Source organism: Rattus norvegicus, chromosome 10 (assembly GCF_021556685.1).
Source record: "Rattus norvegicus strain SHRSP/BbbUtx chromosome 10, alternate assembly SHRSP_T2T, whole genome shotgun sequence".
In the NCBI taxonomy this organism is placed as follows: Eukaryota; Metazoa; Chordata; class Mammalia; order Rodentia; family Muridae; genus Rattus; species Rattus norvegicus.
In genome coordinates, this window is record NC_141543.1 from 60,448,584 (window position 1) to 60,467,159 (window position 18,576).

The 18,576-nt window shown below is 54.4% G+C and overlaps 2 protein-coding genes across 5 annotated transcripts; one reads left to right on the forward strand and one right to left on the reverse strand.

Annotated features, from left to right (window-relative positions):
* Window positions 1-606: 606 nt before the first annotated feature.
* Nlgn2 (neuroligin 2) lies at window positions 607-15,407 on the reverse strand. 3 transcript variants are annotated; one of them, XM_087569427.1, is made up of 9 exons: window positions 14,717-15,407; window positions 12,525-12,707; window positions 11,618-12,312; window positions 8,116-8,166; window positions 5,968-6,117; window positions 5,613-5,798; window positions 5,311-5,503; window positions 4,342-4,938; window positions 607-3,528 (listed from the first exon to the last, which is right to left on the reverse strand). In XM_087569427.1, exons 3-9 carry the CDS (start codon window positions 12,072-12,074, stop codon window positions 2,652-2,654), a joined length of 2,511 nt encoding a protein of 836 aa, XP_087425553.1. In that variant the 5' UTR covers window positions 12,075-12,312; window positions 12,525-12,707; window positions 14,717-15,407; the 3' UTR covers window positions 607-2,651. The 3 variants fall into 3 exon arrangements, with proteins under 3 accessions (XP_087425553.1, XP_087425554.1, NP_446444.1); NM_053992.2 differs by lacking the exon at window positions 12,525-12,707 and having other exon boundaries at window positions 1,617-3,528; window positions 14,717-15,028; XM_087569428.1 differs by lacking the exons at window positions 8,116-8,166; window positions 12,525-12,707.
* Window positions 15,408-16,069: 662 nt separating this feature from the next.
* Window positions 16,070-17,318, forward strand: Tmem256 (transmembrane protein 256). Of its 2 annotated transcripts, none has more exons than XM_087570443.1 (4): window positions 16,070-16,236; window positions 16,592-16,623; window positions 16,886-16,966; window positions 17,064-17,318. In XM_087570443.1, the coding sequence occupies exons 1-4, from the start codon at window positions 16,155-16,157 to the stop codon at window positions 17,205-17,207; spliced, it is 339 nt and encodes a 112-aa protein (XP_087426569.1). In that variant the 5' UTR covers window positions 16,070-16,154; the 3' UTR covers window positions 17,208-17,318. The 2 variants fall into 2 exon arrangements, with proteins under 2 accessions (XP_087426569.1, NP_001164020.1); NM_001170549.1 differs by having other exon boundaries at window positions 16,202-16,312.
* Window positions 17,319-18,576: the final 1,258 nt, after the last annotated feature.

Below are 18,576 nucleotides of genomic sequence, written 5' to 3' on the forward strand. Positions count from 1 at the left end.
ACCTTAGCCAGGACCTCAGCAGGGCCAGACCCTTTGTTTTGCATCCTTTCTTATAGCCAGCCTCCCCGTTGAGCACACTGGCTCGCTACCCCCACTGGGTATCTGCCCTCATCGGTTTCTACTTCCTCTAAAGCACCAGGCCCCGGGACACACAGACATAACTCCTGACCTTTTGTTTTGAGATAGGGTCTCATGTAGCCTAAAATGGCCTCAGACTTTCTGTGTAGCCAGGAGTGACCTTGAACTCCTGAGTTCCCTGTCATTACCATCCCAGGCCTAGAATTATGTCATGCACCATGTCCAGCATCTTTATCTTGTATTTAGCTTAGGCTGATCTTGAGTTCCTGACAACTCCCCCCCCCCCCCCCCCACACACACACATACACACCATGGCCTCTTGAATGCTGATTACAAGTGTTTGTAACTGTTTGCCCATTCTGGTCTTCACCTTAACCATCTAATGCCGTCATTATGGAAGCCTTTTCCCCTTGCCATTTCTCCTCAGATCTCAGGAGTTATTTTCTTCCCACCACCTTCTAACATGACAGGTACAGCCAGGGCTGGGCACCCTCCCCCACCACCTTCTAACACGACAGAGACACACCCAACAGTTAAACTTTTATATTTACAATATTCTCTTCATCTTTTGCCAGGTTTAAAAATGTGTACAGAGCCGCAAAGGGTTGGGGTGGGGACATGGGGTTATTTGGAAAGGGCTGGGCATTGGAGTCCGTGGCTGTATCATGGGGTCCCCCAGCCCCTCTCTCACACCCCAGCTCTGGGGCATCTGCTTACAGGGCTCAGGGCCCAGGTTGATAGCATTTGGAAGGCATGGCTGTTCCAAGAATTGCTAGACCAGGCAGGGGAAAGGGCCAGAAAAGAACTACATTTCCATGGTGGGTGGGGGGGGGGGATGGAGAAAGGACAGGGGACTCAAGACCAAGGATTCTGGATCTGGGTGTCAGTGGAAGACAGCACCCCACCCCTATACAAGTTTGGCACTAACATCCCTCAGAAAGCCAAACAACACATGGAGATTCAGCCACACCTGCCCTGGTGTCCCTTAAAACCCTTCCTGACAGCATTCTTTTCCCCAAGAAGTCCAAATCCACAGACCTCTGGGCAGTTGCCTCCCACTTCTCCTTTCAAAATCTTCCTGCTGGTGTCTGCCCTGTCCCCCACGGCCCCTCCATCTGCTCCTTGGTAGAGCTGACCTCATTCTCTCCCCAGCCTGTTCGTGTAACCTTTCCCCTGACTCCTCCCCTCCCCCTTCCTCAGCTTCTTTTCTTCTTCAACCCAGCCAATCAGGGAGGGGAGACAGGTTAGAGACGGTGAAGAGGGAAGGCTGGTGTGACCCTGAGATGGGGAGAGAGCATCAAAGAAGGAGCCAGTGATGGAGAAAGAGGAACCAAGGCAGAGAAGGAGAAATGACACGGGGGTGAGACACAAGCATGGGGGCTGCGGGGGACCACCTTAGCTGCCACCTGCTCCTGGCATTTCCCTTCCCTGGACCAGAACTTAGGGGGTCCTTAGCACATTTTGAGAGTCTCCCAACCCATCTACCCAGTTTGGCACGGATGAGCAATGATCTCAAGGTCTGAGGAAAAGGCTGTCCTCAGGCCCCACGAGGGCGTTAAGTTAAACATGCATGGCCTCTTTGTGTGTCATGTGCCATGCCCCCCATCCTCCCACCTCAGCATCTCCCTCGAAGTCTGTACTTCTCACGTGGCTTCTGTCAGTCTGAAGTCGGTTCCCACCTGCTATGCAAGGAGGAAGCATGTGCTGGACCTGAGGTCTGGGAGAATGCAGGGAAGTGCTGAGGAACGCAGGACCCTCTGCCTGGGAAACACACATCCACATGCAAGAACATGTTTCCATTCGATGAGATGTGTCCTGGACCATGGGAAGGTAAGTTTCCAGGCAGTACTGGGATGCACAGAGATCCTCCCCTTCCTCTAGTAGGAAATCTGAGTTGTCTGTGGAAGGTGAGGGCTTCCAGGGAGAACGTGCTTCACCTGACTGTGCCATGGGGGAGAAACATGCTTTTCAGGGGTGGGTGGGGAGTGGGGTCCAGGGGGCCTGTGATTTCCTTGCTGCTCCCCAGGTACCACCCTGCATAGTCTGGTGGCCAAGGGTCACCCTGTGTGCACACATCACTTCCAGGGTCTCCAGGGGGTTGAATGGGGAGAAGGCGAAGGCATGGGGTACAAATCCCCGCAGAAATTCTTTGAGGAGGCCAACATGTCCAGGGCGGCAAAAAACCCAAATCAAAACAAAAACAACAACAAAAAAACAAACAAACAAACCTTACCCTGCACATGGGAAACACCCCCACCCCTCCCCCCATGAGGAAAGCGTGTCTCCACATGGGCAAAAAGACTTCCACATTTCCACACACCGAAGACTGGTGTCCCAAAGGAAGGCAAAAAATGCCCCCAGGTATTCAAAGGCCCAGGTCCAGAGGAGATAATGGGGCTCTCTGCATGGGAAAAAACTCGCTTCCCAGTGAGGAATCCCATGTCCACCTTAACACTGCTCCACGAAGTTTTGACAAATCCACAGGGGTAAAGCCCGGTGCCAAGTCGTCCTCCCTGCCTTCGAGTGGCCTGGGCTGGGGAGGGTTAGGGAGGCAGACCTCCCCAAGCCGCCCCCTATACCCGAGTGGTGGAGTGGGGATGGGGTAGCGTGTTGTTGTGGCTGGTAGCAGTAGGGGGTGGTGGTGGGAAGGGCCCAAAGGGATGGAGAGAAGGAGGTGGGGGTGGGGGCGGGGGCCCCAGGCCACTGGGCAGCAGGGTCAGGGCCCCCGGGGCCAAGAGAGGCACATCGTCCGGTGCCCGGCGCAAGGCCAGGGTATAGTCGGGTGGACAGGCAGGGCGCAGGGCCTCAGCAGGGTCCGCCCCAACGCCACCACCCCGCTTCAGCTGCAGCGATACCAGCTCCTCCTCAGGGGGTAGCTCACGGCCAGCAGTGGGAAGCAAGGGGCCCCCACCAGGCACACCTGAGCCTGAGCCTCCTGGTGGGCTAAGCCGCCTGCACCGCAGCTCCTGGCGCCGGTCCCGCTTGTAGTAGAGGGCGGCAAAGGCAAGGATGTTGAGGAAGAGGAGGGAGGCACCCACTGCTACAGTCACGCTTAGCTCCGTGGAGTAGTCCCTCGAGTCACCGGGGAAGCGGTCATAGGCCCTTGGGCCCAGGTCAATATCAGACTCAGGTGGCAGAGTGGCGGGTGGGGGAGGACGGCGTGTGCCGGAAGTGCCAGGACCCGGTGTGCGAGGTGGCCAGCGTGTGGCGTAGGGAGGCAGGCGAGTGGTGGTGGTGAAGAGCTCTGTGTGCAGGTTGTGCAGGTGGGGCACGAGCTCCAGCCAGAAGGCCACCTTGTTGGCACGGTAGTTGTCACGCACGCGTGGTTTCAAGCCTATGTGCAGGTACTGCTTTTCCTTGCTGTTGAACTTGCTCCATACCACCTCTTCAAAGCGGTTGGGCTTGGTGTGGATGAACTTGGTGTCCTGTGGCACAGGCTGGTTGGGGTCACTGTGGGCACAGGAGGGCAAGGAAAGGAGTGAGGGTGAGGCTTGGAAGGAGGATGGAGCAGCAGAGGGGAGGGAGAAGTCAGAGACCAGGAAACATCTACAGCTAGAAGAGTTTACACAGAGTGGTGCATGCCTACAATCCCAGCACTTAAGAGGCATAAGAAATGGTTGGCCTGGGCTAGATAGTGAGGCCCTGCCACACACATGCACACATGCATGCGCATACACACACACACACACACACACACACACACAAAGAGAGAGAGAGAGACAGAGAGAGACAGAGACGGGGGAGATGAGAGAGACTCTTGAAGAGAGAGAGGTGAAGTTTGAAGAGACACAAAGCTAAGGCAGAAATGGAGAGACAGGCACACGAGACATAGCCAGAGTCATTAAGAGCAGCCAGAAAAAAAAAAAAAAAGAAAAAAAAAAAAAAAAAAAAAAAGAGCAGCCAGAAGATAAAAACCAAAGAGAGTGGACCTCAGGAAAGAGACAGAGACAAAGTGACAGACAGACAGAAATTGTCTATACTTAGATGCAGACCAAGCTGGACAGACAGCAGTTACACCAAAGCTACCTAAGAAAGCCCATCCCCAGAAAAGACTGGGACTTTTCTAACACTACTGAATCTCCAACCCTCAATGTCTGATGCAAGGATGTTCAGCACTTTGTCTCAGGAGAGCAAGGGCAGGTGAGAGCCTGTGTCTTCCTAGAGGAATGATGGCCTTGTGAAGGAAGAACCAGCCAAGGAAGGCAAGGGTACCTCAACCTACAAGGGTGCCCCACCCAGCCCCACTAGGCCCTCTGGCCTCACCCAGTCTTGGCGAAGTTGGTCCAGTAGGTCATGACTACTGCGCTGAGCATGACATCATTCTTGGAGAAGTTGCAGGGGAAGAGGTCGGTGGCGCCCACCATGGGCACACCAAAGACGTAGGGCAGCTCATCCCCATGCGCTGCATCTGCCCACTCTGGCCGGCCCTCAGCCTGGCAGTGGTGGTAAAAAGTGTAAAAGTAGACAGGGGACTGGTAGTCAGCATGTAGCTTGGCAGTGGCCACAGCTGGGGCTACCCACTGGTGGTCAGTAAAGAGTGCCAACAGGGTCTTACGCCGCATCTCGCCATTGTCCCGGTCAGCCCAGTCCGTGTACATGAACTTGATGGTCTCTCGAAGCACATCCTTGCCCTCTGGATACCCATACAAGTTGTCCACAAAGTTGGAGACAGTGAAGTCAAAGGCGCTGGCAGACACCCCGTCCTCACTCTCTGCAGAGTCCTCCACGAACTTGAGACCCTCTCCCTGGTTGACGCCAATGAGCATGTCGTAGTTGAGGAATTCTCCCTGTTGCATGAGGATCTCAGGGTCATCAGGGACTACATCGCCGTCCACCACAGGCCCAAAGGCAATGTGGTAGCTGGGGAGAAGGGGGCAAGGTCTCACCATCCAGTTGTTGGCCTCCTCTGGGCCCATGGTTTCCTAAGCCACGTACAGGTGCCTCCCTCTACCTAGAGGACCTTTCCCCATGATCTGAAGACTCATGGAGCCCTTCGGGGCATTCTGGCCTCTCTGAGCATCCTCCTAAAGCATCTTGTGAAACCCTGTGCTTGATCTATTGTGGTATGGTGACCTCCACTTAAGGGAGGCTGCTAACAGACAGCCACTAGGGGAATCTGAAGCTCACTTCTCCTTGCCCAATTAGATTGTGTCTAAGAACCTCTCACCTCAACCTCCATGGAACCAGCTAGGAAAGCAGAGACCTGGACCCAGCCCTCTCCCACCCCCATACCGGGCAGGCTGCACATCCTGGTCTACTAGCTCCCGGGAAGACTTCCGGCGTAGACATTCCACAGCTTCCGTGCTGTCCTCTCGGTCACAGCCCACTTTGGCTGCCAGCAGCCGCGTGTACTTGAGCGGCTGGTAGTTGACAGACCAGCTGGAAATGGCAGTGCCACTCTGAGCAATGGCCTTCTGGAACAGCCCTGGTGGGACAGGCAGACCTCAGGCTAGGGTGTTATCAGTCAAAGGAAGGAGAGGATCAGTAGAGTCTAGGTTTTGGGCAGGGAAGGCAGGTGAGGAGGCTGCTGGTACCTTCTGAATGGTGGGAGAGGATCAGCAAGTTGACACAGGAGGCCCCCGCACCAGACCCAAAGATGGTGATGCGTTCAGGGTCACCGCCAAAGTGGGCAATGTTTTCACTGAGCCAGCGCAGGGCCTGGATCTGGTCCAGGAGCCCGTAGTTGCCTTTTGCAGCCTGGTCACCAGTGCTGAGAAAGCCTAGGGGTGGAAGAAGGGTACTCCCTGGAGGTGTCACAGCATCCTTGCCCCTCAGCCAGGAGCTTAATGCAGTAAAGCCTATCAGGTATTCTGGCGTACTTGGGGGGACCCTGCCCACCAGGACTGCTTCCCAGACTTTGCCCCCCCAGAGTTGGCTGCCCACCCTCACCGAGCACCCCAAGACGGTAGTTGAGTGTGGCTACGATGACATTGCCATAGGCAGCCAGGACTGAGCCGTCGAACATGTTCCCGGTGCCCTCCATGTAGGAGCCGCCGTGTAGAAACAGCATGACTGGTTTCTTCCCAGAGTCCCGGATATCTGCGAGGGGAGGGGGTGGCAGGTGGGCCAGGAGATTGGGGACAAGGACACAGTCAGACCAGAAGCAACACTTTGGAGCTCTCAGGCCTTCTGAGGACCAGCCTGGAGCTCAGGGGACTTGTCACTAAAATCCCTGGCGGGGGGCAAGACCGGATTCCCCTCCCTCCCTCCCCGGCTAAGCCTAGAGGAAGGTCCCTCCTCATCATTGGCCAGCATGAGTCCAAGCACTTCACCAAATGTTGGGCACATTTTCCAAGAATCCCAACAGAGGCCAAGGGTAGGAAGTGGCCCTCCTCGGGGCTTCTCCACACATACAACAAATCTCCTTCCTGCTCCTGGGAAGAGCGGACTAAGGCTAGGAATAGGACTGGCGGTGCTGGGAAGGGCCCTGGCATCTCCTCAGACTCAGGCTTGGGCCTCAGCTCCACATGGCACCCTAGTCTGTGGGTGAGGGGTGCCAGGCCTTAGGGTCCCTGGGGGCTTGGTCTCCTCCCCGCCCTAATTCCTTTCTAGGTCACCTCCCCAGTTACCATGGCAACCCCCAGCCTAATTACTGTGGCAGGAGAAGGCACGGTGGGAAAGAGCCTGCTTAATGAAGTCATGGTAAAGCTCTGACTCTTGGACTCTCCACCCTCGGAACTGGCCTCTACTACACTGAAGCTCTCCTGCCGTATCCAAAAGAATTCTTTAGATGGCTGCCACATGTAGCAGGCCATGAAAGCTCTGGACTGGACAACAGAGTGAAAATTCCTAAAGAGGGTGGTTGGGAGTCCAGGAGGCTTGCAGGGGGTCCTCAAGGCTGTATAGCCTGCTTCCCCACTACTACTACTACTAGCAGAGGGTTTCTCTGGAGTCCGAGGCTGGAGTCAGCTCCAGCTCTCTCTGAACTCTTGGCGTGCTCTGGGGCTCTAACTTACTGGTAGAGCTCTCAGCTAACGTCTGTCATGGGAGCCAGGCCTAGACCCTACAGCTGGTGTCCAGCACCTGCGCCATCTCCTGAATCCTGCCAGAAGGGCAACCTGCATGTTGTAGGACAGGCCCTTTCTGCCTCCTGTTCTGGTCTCTGGAGTTCTTTGGCCAGAGTTCTCTCTATGCCCATCCCCAAGATGCTATTCTTCCAGCCCTAACTTCACAATGTGCTCTCCACCAGGGTCCTGCCCTAAATGTCCTCCTCCTTTCCCGCCCTCCCCCAAACCCTCTCCCTGTCGGGGGAGGATATTAGAAAGGGAAGGAGCAGGAAGAGGGGCAGGGGCAACAAGAATTCAAAACCAACAACAAAAACCAGGATCAAGAAAGAAGAAAGAAAGAAAAAAACGACAACCAAAAAGCAAGAAGATCTTGGGGCAGATTCAACAAGAAAAGAAAAAACAAAAAGCTCCCTCTGGGAAAAAAAGAAAACAAGAAAAAAATTCTTTGCATTATTTCAAAATTTTGTGACTTCAAGATATTGGGCCCTGATTTAAAATTTTTTCAAATTCTTTGATTCACTTCAGATGTTCACTTTTTTTTTTTTTTTTAAATCTGACAGGCTTTGGTTAGAAATTGTAGCAGGTTTCTAATATTTTGATTAATGTCACTAATTTGTCAATTTTTTTCAAATGTTATTTTGCTTCAGATTAAAGCTTTTTTTTTTTTTTTTTTCTGGTCAAATGGTACATTTCACATGTTGTGAAACACTCCAGATTTCTTTTAAACTCTCAACATTTTATCCAGCTTTTTTTTCTGGCAATCCAATTCCTCCTTCTCTTTCCACCTTATTTCACCATGGCTAGCCTTTCTGGCAGGTTAACTAGTGGGTCCAACATTGTTCAAATTTTGTTTGAAGTTTTCATAATTCTTTTTTACAATTATTAAAAATTTTTTCTTTTCTTTTGCATTTTTAGTTGGGAGAACGACTGGAGGGGGGCCTTGAGAGCTGTGGGGACATTTAGTTAGGGGCAGGGCCATCAGAGTCCTCTTCAAAGCAACCACATGCATCAGCGGGATTTTTAAATCTACCTGTGTCTGGCGGATTGAGCGTCGCCTCGTCACGTTTTTTTGTGAGCGGACCTAAGACCGGGAACACAAAACAGAGAAAAAAGGACAATTTTGTGGGGAAAGATGGGGGGTCAAGGGAGGTGGTAGATGGGGAGGGGAGGAGAGAAAGCAGAAAAGGGGAGGGGGGAGAGGCAGAAAAAATAAGCCAAAAAAAGCAAAATCTGTTTGCAAGAAAAAGAAACCAAGAAAAGAGAAAAACGTTTCTATAACCCAACTTTCCCCTCCCCAGAAAAAGTCATGCCCCAGAGAAAAGATGGGTTGAGGGGTGGGGTGCCTGAGTGGGCCAAGGCTGTCTTGAGACACGGTTTCTTAATGGGAAGGGACTTGGCTTTTTGGTGTGTTTGCTACTTGCTGGAAATGACACAGTGTTAGGGGATGGGGTTGGGGGTGGGCCTAAGGGACACCAAGGCTGGCTTGCCACCCAGGCCATCTTTCACACAGACTCCTTTCAGGGCTAGCCACATGCTACTATGGGCTGTCCACTTCAGACTGTAAGAGGAGGCTGTGCAGGAAGGACTCTACTTCCCTCTGGATGTACTTCTGGAGGTCAGAAGGCAGAATAGGTTTGGGGCAGACTACCCCATGGCTCAATCACTCCAGAAGCCCCTGCTGCCAACTGAAGGGCTATGGATAGGTCAGCTAGGGCTGCCTGCCTGCCCACCTACCCAGCCTTACCCACCACCAGCTTTTCTCTTCCATCCATACTCACAGGCCTGGCCTTTCTCACCCCATTTCCCCAATGTGGGCAAAGCAGGGAAAGGGGTTATCAGGTCTTGCCCTCCACTCCAGCTTATCCATCCACAGTCCCACCCACCTCAGCCCTTGCCCAGGCCTCTTCTCCTCCCCACCAAATTGTGATTTTTTTTTCCCCCTTAGGATCACCAGCCCCACCCTAGATCCACTGCTAGAGCCCTCCTCCCCTCTCGGGGCATTCATTCTGCTGACAGCAGGAAACAGTGCCTTGAGCCAGTCTGATACATAAAGGTGTCCTTCTGGGAGACAACGTGGGGCTAGGGTCAGCAACAGTCCCAGCAGAGCCCAGAGACTGGTGTCAGACTTCTTTTGGATTTGGGGGTTAGTCAGGGGAGAGCTGAGACTGAAGAATCTCAGGGAGTTCCCCAGGCTGACTGGTTCTCCCCCAAACTCAGGGAAGGACGAGGTCAACAAGGCTCAGACTAGCACAATGATGACCCACTTGGTGGACCTGGGGCCAGGGCCTCTATTTTGTGAGAGGATATGGATTGGGATGAAGTCAGCTGGGCATTCATAACCATGAGACTGTGGGGAGTGTGTGTGTGTGTGTGTGTGTGTGTGTGTGTGTGTGTGTGTGTGTCTGAGTCAACCACTTCCTCCTAGAGCTGGTGTGAAGACTTAGTGAGATCACCTGAATGTGTCAGGCCCCAAACAGGTCTGCAATATGCAACAGTTAAAAATACAGAAGGTGTGGGAAGGCGTGGAGTTGAGGGAGGAAGGGAGGGAGGGAGCGATCTATGTGCAGATGGAGTGGACAGTCCAGCGGTGAGAAGTGTTAGATGGTTCACACAGGTGTGAGGAGAAAGTCCCCATGAGGAAGACAGGGAGTGGATAGCTTATGTGAAAGTGAGAGGACTATTGATGGGGGGGGGGGGGGGAGCGGCGCACTCATAAACCCAGCACTCAGGAGGTAAAGGCAGGAGGATTATCAAAAGTTCATGGAAGGGCCTGAGCTTCGCAGTGAGTTCTAGACCATTCTAGGCTACAGAATGAGACCCTGTCTTAAAAGCGCAGGCACACACACACACACACACACACACACACACACACACACACACACAGAGTAATGGAGTGTCAGTGAAGAGCAGTGGTGAGATGAAGGATGGACACGCACTTCAGGGAGATAAGGTGCATAACTGGGAACGGGCACTGGGAGAGGGCAGCAGAGTTTGTGGACAGGTTGTTAGAAGTCATGGTTTTCCCTGCGGAGGAGTATTTAGCTAGAATCAGGGCAGTAGGTGGTCCATATGGGAGATACCAGCATGGACATGGGCACATTAAGGTACTCAGTCATCCTGTGATTGGTATAAGAGGAATCTTGGTGCAAGGTAAAAGGTGTTAGTATTGGACCTTTCAGGAGGGCGATCTCAAGGTTATGTGGATATAAAAACTGCACATGTGGGGGCTACCAGAGCATCCAGGGATACAGGATCATGATCCTGGCATCCAGGATCATGAGGAGGTTGGGGTCCATGCAAGTAATGGGAAGTATGGGTCATGTGTACTCTGTGAAAGGGTTCAGAGCTGTAACTTGTAAGATATTGGAACACATAACCAGCTGGGAAAATGGTCATTTTAAACATTTGAGGCTCAGTTACTGTAGAACTTGAGTACACAGTGAGGAGGTACAGTATGGGATTCATTCAGGGATCCTGGTTACCAGACAGACCTGCACATAAAATTACCAGAAACTAGCTGGAGGAAGCACGTGGCTCAGTCTGCCCTGTGGTGAGACTGTATGTCAGAAGGGCAACATGGGAGCTATCTGTGATGCTGGTGTGTGTATGCGCGCGTGCCTGTGTGCGCACATGCACGTGTGTGTGTGTGTGTGTGTGTGCATAGGAGTGCATGTGCGTGTATCTGGAAAGTGTTCTGATTAATCTTGGTGTGTGTGCGTGCATGAGTGTGTGTGTGTGTGTGTGTGTGTGTGTGTGCATGTGTAGCTGGAAAGCCTTCTGATTAATCTTGGAGTACAGAAGGTTGGTGAGTGGAAAGATATCTAAGAGCAACTGCTGGGGTACAGAGCTGTCATAGAGCGAACAGGAATTCATTCACAAAAACAGCATCATAAACCCAAGGAGGATGTTCTGATAGGGATGGCTTGTTGTGCTGTGAGTGGAAGGCCTTTGCTAAGAAGCTTCCCTGACCCTTCAGGGATGTGGAGGGATATCTGTCTAGGAGACAGAAGTCTCCCATAAGAAGTCACTGAATACCACTGACAAGGGTACTCAACTCAGGTAAGGGACTGATAGGTGCCCTATGACAGAAGTCAGGGCAGGCTGGTCTGAGGATGGGGACTCTAAGTGGTATGGCTGGAACTAAAACGTGGGTATAGTTAAGTGGGAAGAAAGGCAGGAGACAAGGCTGGAGGAGACATCCATCACCTGAACAGCCACCAACATTGAGATTAAGTGTCTGACTGCGTGCCTTTTTCAGGGGAGGACGGGTGAGCCTGGCCTAATGCCAGCTACCTTTCCTTCTAGAGCACAAAGAGTTTCTGCTGTGAGATGCTTGGGGGATGCTCCTAGGACTACCTGATAAGCAGGCACCCTTACCTCGGAGGATCCGCAGAGGCTTGCAGGGGCATACTGCCCCTCACTGCCCATCAAGGCCCAGCTTAGGGGCTGAAGTCGGTCCTGTGCTTGAGGGTCTGCGTGCGCGTTTGTGGGCTGTGTCCACAGGGTGCCCGGTCTTGTGCCCGTGCCCTTACCGTCCTCAGTGGGCACGTAGAGGTTGAGGTACAGGCAGTCCTCGCTCTGGTTCTGCACGTAGGTGGCGGCCGCCTCCAAGTTGTCGGTGAACCACACAGGCAGCATGATGGCCGGCAGGGCCCCGTGCAGGTTCTGCGGGCAGGCGGGCGGCAGGGTGGTGGCGTTGCGCACGCCGGGCCACGAGGCAGGTGCCTCAGGCGGCTGGAAGCGGCGGGCGCCCAAGGGCGGCGTGGCGTAGGGCACGCCCAAGAACTGCACGACCGGGCCCAGGATCTCGTTGTTGAGCTCGCGCCGCACACCGCGCACTCGCCCGTAGGCTGTGTTCACCACCGGGAAGCGCTCCTCCCCGAGGCTGCCGAGGCCCAGGCCTGGGCCGCCCGGGGCGCCGCCGCCGGGACCCCCTCCTCCCCGTTGAGCCCCAGCCAGCCCCACCAGACACAACGCCAGGAGCCACATGCTGATTGGGGGACCCCCCCTCCCTCCCCTGACCCCCCCCTCGGAGAGAGAGAAGGGGGGGAGAGGGAGGGAGGCCCCCCTCGCCCCAGGAGGGAGGAGGGGGCGGGGAAAGGAAGGAGGAGGGGTACGGGTAGGGACCTGGGTTAGAAGGGACAGAAGAGGAGTCTATTTCTCTCCATGGAGGGGGTAAGGGGTGGGGAAGGGGAAGAAGGTAGAAGAAGATGCTGGGAGGCCCGACCTGCCCGGTGAAGGGGAGAACGGAGACCCGGACAGGGTGTGCAAGATCCAGACAGACAAACAGACAGAAAAATACAGAGAGGTGGAAGAAGGGAAGGGAAATTGGATGGGGAGGACAGAAAGGATGGGGAAACAAGAGACAAGTGGTTAGTGGCTTGAATTTCAGATCAAGTTACCCCTTTCTTCCACCCGCAGACCCCCCCTGGCACCTACCCCCTTTCCCCAGCAGCCCTCTTCCCTCCGCAGAGACCTAGGTTGGGGGTGGCGTCAGATGTGGTAAATGTCCCGAGCAGGGTCAGAGGAGGGAAGGTCCTAGACTCAACGTGCCCCTTTCCTGCCCCTATCCCTCCCAGGCAGGCTCTCCCTAGGGACTCAGGAGTCCCAGTCCCCACTTCCCTGGGAGAGAATGAGATAGACAAGGAAGAGAAAATAAAAATACCAAGTCATTAATTAGCAGGAAGTGGCGGGTTTGTTTATACGTGTTAATTACTCCTGAGCTGTAATTTCATGGCGCTGAACCCCCACTCCAGGCCAGACTCTGGGCCTTCTCAGGACTGTACAAACCCCAGTACCTTCTGTCCCCATCAGCATACCATTCCCTAAAGATCTGTGCACTTGGGAACCCTTTTCTTCCCCAGGCCCTTCCATGTCTTCCCTTAGAAGTTGGGGTGCCTAGAGCCAGGGGTTAGAGTGAGGAGGGGATGCTGAAGGGGCAAATCCAGGGACAGATGCAGGATCCTGCAGCCGGTTGCTGGGCGACAGGATGCTGCCCCGCAATGTTACCTCGGCAACCGGCTGCAGCTTTAACCCTGGAGGGGGGTGGTCTAGAGGAAGAGGGGAAGGGGCTTGCTTGGTTGCTGAGTCCACTCAGGCCATGAGAGGGAGGACAGAGACATGAGTCAGAACGCTAGTTTCACCCAATCTTATCAGAGAGGAAGAAGTATATAAGAGGGGAAGGGTAGTCTAGGAGAACAGAGACTCCTAAGAGACATAACCCCCTCCCCCCATCCTGCTTAGCCCCATCAAAGCCTAACCCTACTGACCAGGTCTCTGGCAGATGGGGAGGGGGTGGCAGAAGCATTACAGAGGTCGGCTTCTCAAATAAGCCTACTGATGTTCCCCCTCACATAATCAGGAAGAGCCTTGGACCCTGTCTGAGGTCTTCTTTGCACAGCATTTTGACCTGCGTCCTGAGGCAAACCTCAGGTATCTTCTCACCCCAGAAGTCCTCCTCCCCTTCCCTTTCCCCTTCCCCTTGCCAGCCCCCAGTATTACTGCTTGGATGCCTGGGTGCCCAGGCAGCAGGGGCAGGACCAGTAAAAAGGTAGGCAGGGCAGACACCCAGGTCATTTCAGTAAGGCCCCCTTAGCACCCCCCCTTCAGGACTGTTTGCTGACGCCGGGCTTTTCAGAGCCAGGCGCCAGCCCGCGGGTGGCTCTCTGCAGGTGTCAATTTATTCCAGAGATGAGGACACAGGAGTCCTCACCACTCACACCCAGTCATGCCCTCCCCCTTTTGAGGTCCTTTTAGGCTTCTGTTCTCCCATCAGCTGAAGGGGGGGTTGTAGTTGACCCCCCCATCTCTTCTTCCTATGCCAGTCTGGGCCTTGCTGTCTCTTCTCCCTTCTCCCAACATGGCCTGCCTCAGTCGCCCCTTTCCCTTAAGGTACTTTGGGCCCCTTGCCTCCTCTCCTCTAGCTTTTCTCTTTTCCCCTCCCACTAGAGCCCTCCCCCATCTTTCTCCTCTGTACAGGGTCCCTCGGAGCATCTTTCCTTGGCCTTAACTGGCTTGCTCCAGCTCTTGCTCTCAACCCTCGGTCTTTTCTCATTTCTGTCTCCTTGGTGTTTCTCATCGCTCTCTCCTCCAAATACCTTCTCTGATTTTCTCCCTCAAGTGCTCGCTCACGCTCTCTCTCTCTCTCTCTCTCTCTCTCTCTCTCTCTCTCGCTCTCTCTCTCCTTTTTTCTATTACTCTCTCCCCCATTTTCTCTCTTCATCTCTGTCTGCCACATCTTGCTTCCCCTCCTCCCGATCCCTCTGCCTTCCGTTCCATTCCAGCCCAGGCCTGACTCCCCCAACCCGGGAGAGTTGAGGGACGGGGGCTCAGGCCGCAGCCCCCCCCCTTCCTGCAGTGGGGAAAATGGCTTGGCCGGGAAGGGGAGAAGGAGGGGGAGGGGGAGATGGGAACACACGGGGTCTGTGGGCCCATTCAAAGGATCATTCATGGACTGGAGAGAGGCAGAGACAAAGAGACCAAGACGCAGAGACACGGCGAGAGCATCCTTAGGCGGAGACACGCAGACAGAGCAGGCTGAGGGAAACCAGGCGCAGGGAGGAATATGGGAAGAGGAAGACCCCAATGGACCGCCGCGCAGCCCCCTCCACCCAGCATGGCTTAGCTCCTACCTGGATCAGCCCTGGGGCCGTGGTGCCTCCATCCAGGGCTACGAGTGGGGGGCGGACGGGCTTCAGAAGGGGGGCGGCGGCCTCTGAGCCCCCGCGGCCCCGCAGGCCCAGCCCCCGCCTGCAGCGCCTCACCCGGCGGGGGAGGGGGATCGCCCCAGCCCCGGGGGGCGGGGCCGGGATCCAGTCGATCCCCAGGAAAAGGAAAGCTAGGGTATAGGGTCAGAGGAAGCTCAAGAACAGGGAACCCCGCAGTGGGGAAGGCTGAGCCAGGAGGAAGCAATGGGACAGGACTGGACTGGAGATCCACTGGCTCTCTGGGATGGCTTCGAAGGACCAGGAGGCGGTCCAGGCGGAAGATCCTAAGGGATCGGGTGCTGGAGGAGGAGTCCACGGCAATCCCTAGGGGCCCGGAGCCCCGGAGCGCAGAATCCGCGGTGCAGGGGCAGGGATCCAGCCGGAATCCTCGGGGAGGGGGAGGGATCTAGTCGATCCCGAGGGCGGGCGGGAGAGGGAGATCCGGGGAGTCAGAAGAGGGCGGGGGCCGAGCCTCGAGGCAGAGGTCGGTGCGGCTCCTAGGAAGGAAGGCGAGGGGTAGGGGAGGCTTTGGGGAATGCTCAGTAGCCAGGAGGCCCGGACTCCTGGCTCTGCGCGCCAGGGCCCGCCCGCCCCGCGTCCATCCCAGCTCGAGAGTGATGATCCGCCGGCGGAGCAGCCGCAGCAGCCCCGCGCGTCACCGCGCGGCCGCCTCCCCCGCCCCCTGCCGAGAGAGCGGCGCACACCCCTCGCTCGCACCCGCCTGCCCACCCGCCCTCTGGAGTGTGGGGGGATTGAAGACAGTGAAGGGGGTGGGAGTGGACAGACGGACGGATGGACGTAGCGAACTGGAGCAGGGTGAAGACATCCTTCCCCCGCCCCCCCCCCGGATCTCCCACCCTCGGGGCTCTCCGGGTCTAGCAAGGGGGAGAATATCTGAACTATAGAGGGCAGGGCATCAAACGAAGAAGGCGGGGCCTCTAGGCAGAGAGGCGGGGCTATTATAGCGTGGGAGGGGTTTAATAGCAGTGGGTGGGGCTTAGAAATCCGTGGGGCCGCCCCTTTTGAGGAGTGGGTCTGGTTTGAACCTGAACAGGAGGAGCCTGTGGGAAAAGGGGCGGAACTTTATGGGGGACCGATATCTTTGCAAATTAGCTGGAGGTGTGGGGTTGGGGTGTCGAAGAGGCGATCAACTTGGAAAGTGGGCCAATCCGTGACGCAAATCTTTCAGTCCCACCCTCAACCCCGCCTCCCACTGCTCCGCTCCTCCGCTCCTAATTGGTTCTAGTTTCTCCGCCCGCCAGACTTCTTCTCCATTCAGCAGAAGTTTTACAAAGGCGTCTGTAAGGGAACTAGGAGCTAAAATGAAAATAGCTCTGATTGGGCACCTTTGGACCTTATTTGCATGGGCAATTGGGATTGGTTGGCTTCTTGGGTGGCCAGGGCGGTGTTGGTTCCGCGCGTGACCACCCACAGCTATGGCCGGGGTAGGCGCTGCTTTCCGCCGCCTAGGTGCCTTGTCCGGAGCTGGGGCCTTGAGTTTGGCCACCTACGGGGCACACGGTCAGGGGACGTGGGATGCGGCTGGGCTGGGGGCAGTCTTTGGGGTCTGGTCTGGGGAGGGACCTATAGGAAGTTTCCTATCTCTTATGAGTAGAGATCCCTTGGAACCCTGAACCTTCAAGTTTGTCATTAGGTCCAAAAGCTTCTCAGTACTACACTTGTTTGCACCAATCAGAAGCTTCCAGGGATGCCCTTCTTCACCAGTGTCTATTTCGGTGACCCGCGGTTTGAGATGGTGTAAGTCAGTACAGAACTGATAGTTTTTCCTTCTCTCCACAGGCGCACAGTTTCCGGATGCCTACGGGAAGGAGGTGAAGTAACAGCTCCGGGACTTGGCGCAATGTTTGGGTGTCCTTAAAGTGGGAGGGAGTGGGGAGATGAATGGGAAGGCAATGAATCGTAGGTCTATAGAGCAGCAAAGATTGCAGGCCCGTGGCTTGAAGACCTGGGGGAAGCAGCAAACAGGATTTCGGAGGTGAAAGTGTTGGGAGTTAATGGACTTCGGTCCTGTGTACAACTTCAGGTTCCTGGGCTCCTGTGTTGCTTAGAAAATCTCTCCTCTTTTTCTTCCAGCTCTTTGACAAGGCCAACAAACACCACTTTTTGCACAGCCTGGCCCTGTTAGGGGTACCCTATTGCAGAAAACCTGTCTGGGTAATCAATCCCCTTGCCTATTTTAAGTCAGACCCCATTCGCTCCCTCATATTGCTTTGTTCTTAAAATTCTGTATTCTGTTCACCATCTCTTTCAGGCAGGGTTGCTGCTAGCTTCTGGAACTACCTTATTCTGCACCAGCTTTTACTACCAGGCTCTGAGTGGAGACACTAGCATCCAGACTCTGGGGCCTGTTGGAGGGAGCCTGCTGATCTTGGGCTGGCTTGCCTTGGCTTTTTAAGGTCTCTTGTTTAAGTGCCCAGTCCTGGCTTTTCTGGGTAATTGGGTGCAGAGGGAAAGGGGAATGTTGAAGCAGAAAAGAAATTAAAAGAAAAAGGCTTACATAAAAAAACTTCAGAGTCTCCATTTATCTGACCTCGAGCAAGGGAGGGTAGAGAGTCTACCTTTGAATTTTCATTTCTGACTACAAATACACTCTGGTTCTGGAATTCCCATCCTTACAAGGTGTGGTCATTTTGGACAGGACTCATAAAAAAATGCATGAACTAATGGGGCCTCTTATCTAAGGAGCACATGGGAATGTAGATCTTAGTAGTTTCATTCATGTAGTTCATTGTATCCTCCCACCCCCATGTTGAGGATTGACCCCAGAGCCTCGGGAATGTTAGGCAGTTTTTCTTCCATTGAGTCGTGTGTCTCGCTGCCTCCTACCTTGGCTTCCTGGTTGCTGAGGCTCCAGGTGTGTGCACCCACCTTCATTAGAATCTGGTTACTTGAGGACCGTGAGGTTTTAGCCCTGTTATTCAGGGATACCCTCTGCAACAGTGTCGTCCACCTGGTGAAACAAATGTTCCATGCCCACGTAGTCTAGAAGTAACTGTGGCAGTACTGAACAGGCATGCGATTATCATGGGGCCTCTACGCGGCTGAGTGTTGAGCTGAGACAGAAGAAGAGACATGGCTGCAAAGCAGATTTGACTAACTCATAGAATGGGGAGAACTGACATGTTTAGGGGACATTTAGTAAGCCAGGGGGATGGAGTGGCAGACACCAAGGAGGGCCAACATGGGGAAGATGCATGCCGTCCTCTCTCAGGGAACTCCTTACCTGGTGGGCTTAAAACAAATAAACATGGGGCTGGAGAAATGGCCCAGAGGTCACAGGTACCCACTGCCCTTCCAGAGGTCCTCATGAGTTCAATTCCCAGCAACCACACAGTGGCTCACAGCCATTTGTCATGGGATCCAATACCCTCTTCTGGTGTGTCTGAAGACAGCAACACTGTACTCTGCACACTGTACTCACATTCATAAATAAATAAACCTTAAAATATTAACCCACAAGCACATGGGTTGCTAGGAATAGTGGGGCAGCTGGGTAATGACCATGTTCCTCTTCACCAAGGACAGCCTAGCAAGAAAGGCAGAACTGAACAAGGTTACCTAAAGTGCCAATCATTAGGGAGAGTCTATACTTTTCTAAATGCACACCTTTAGAAGATAGTGTGTCCCTTTAGGCTGGCAAAATGGTTCAGTGGTTAAGAGCACTGACTGCTCTTCCAGAGGACCTAGCTTCAATTCCCAGCAACCACATGGTGGCTCACACTGTAACCCCAGTTCTAGGAGACCCAACATCCTCACACAGGATA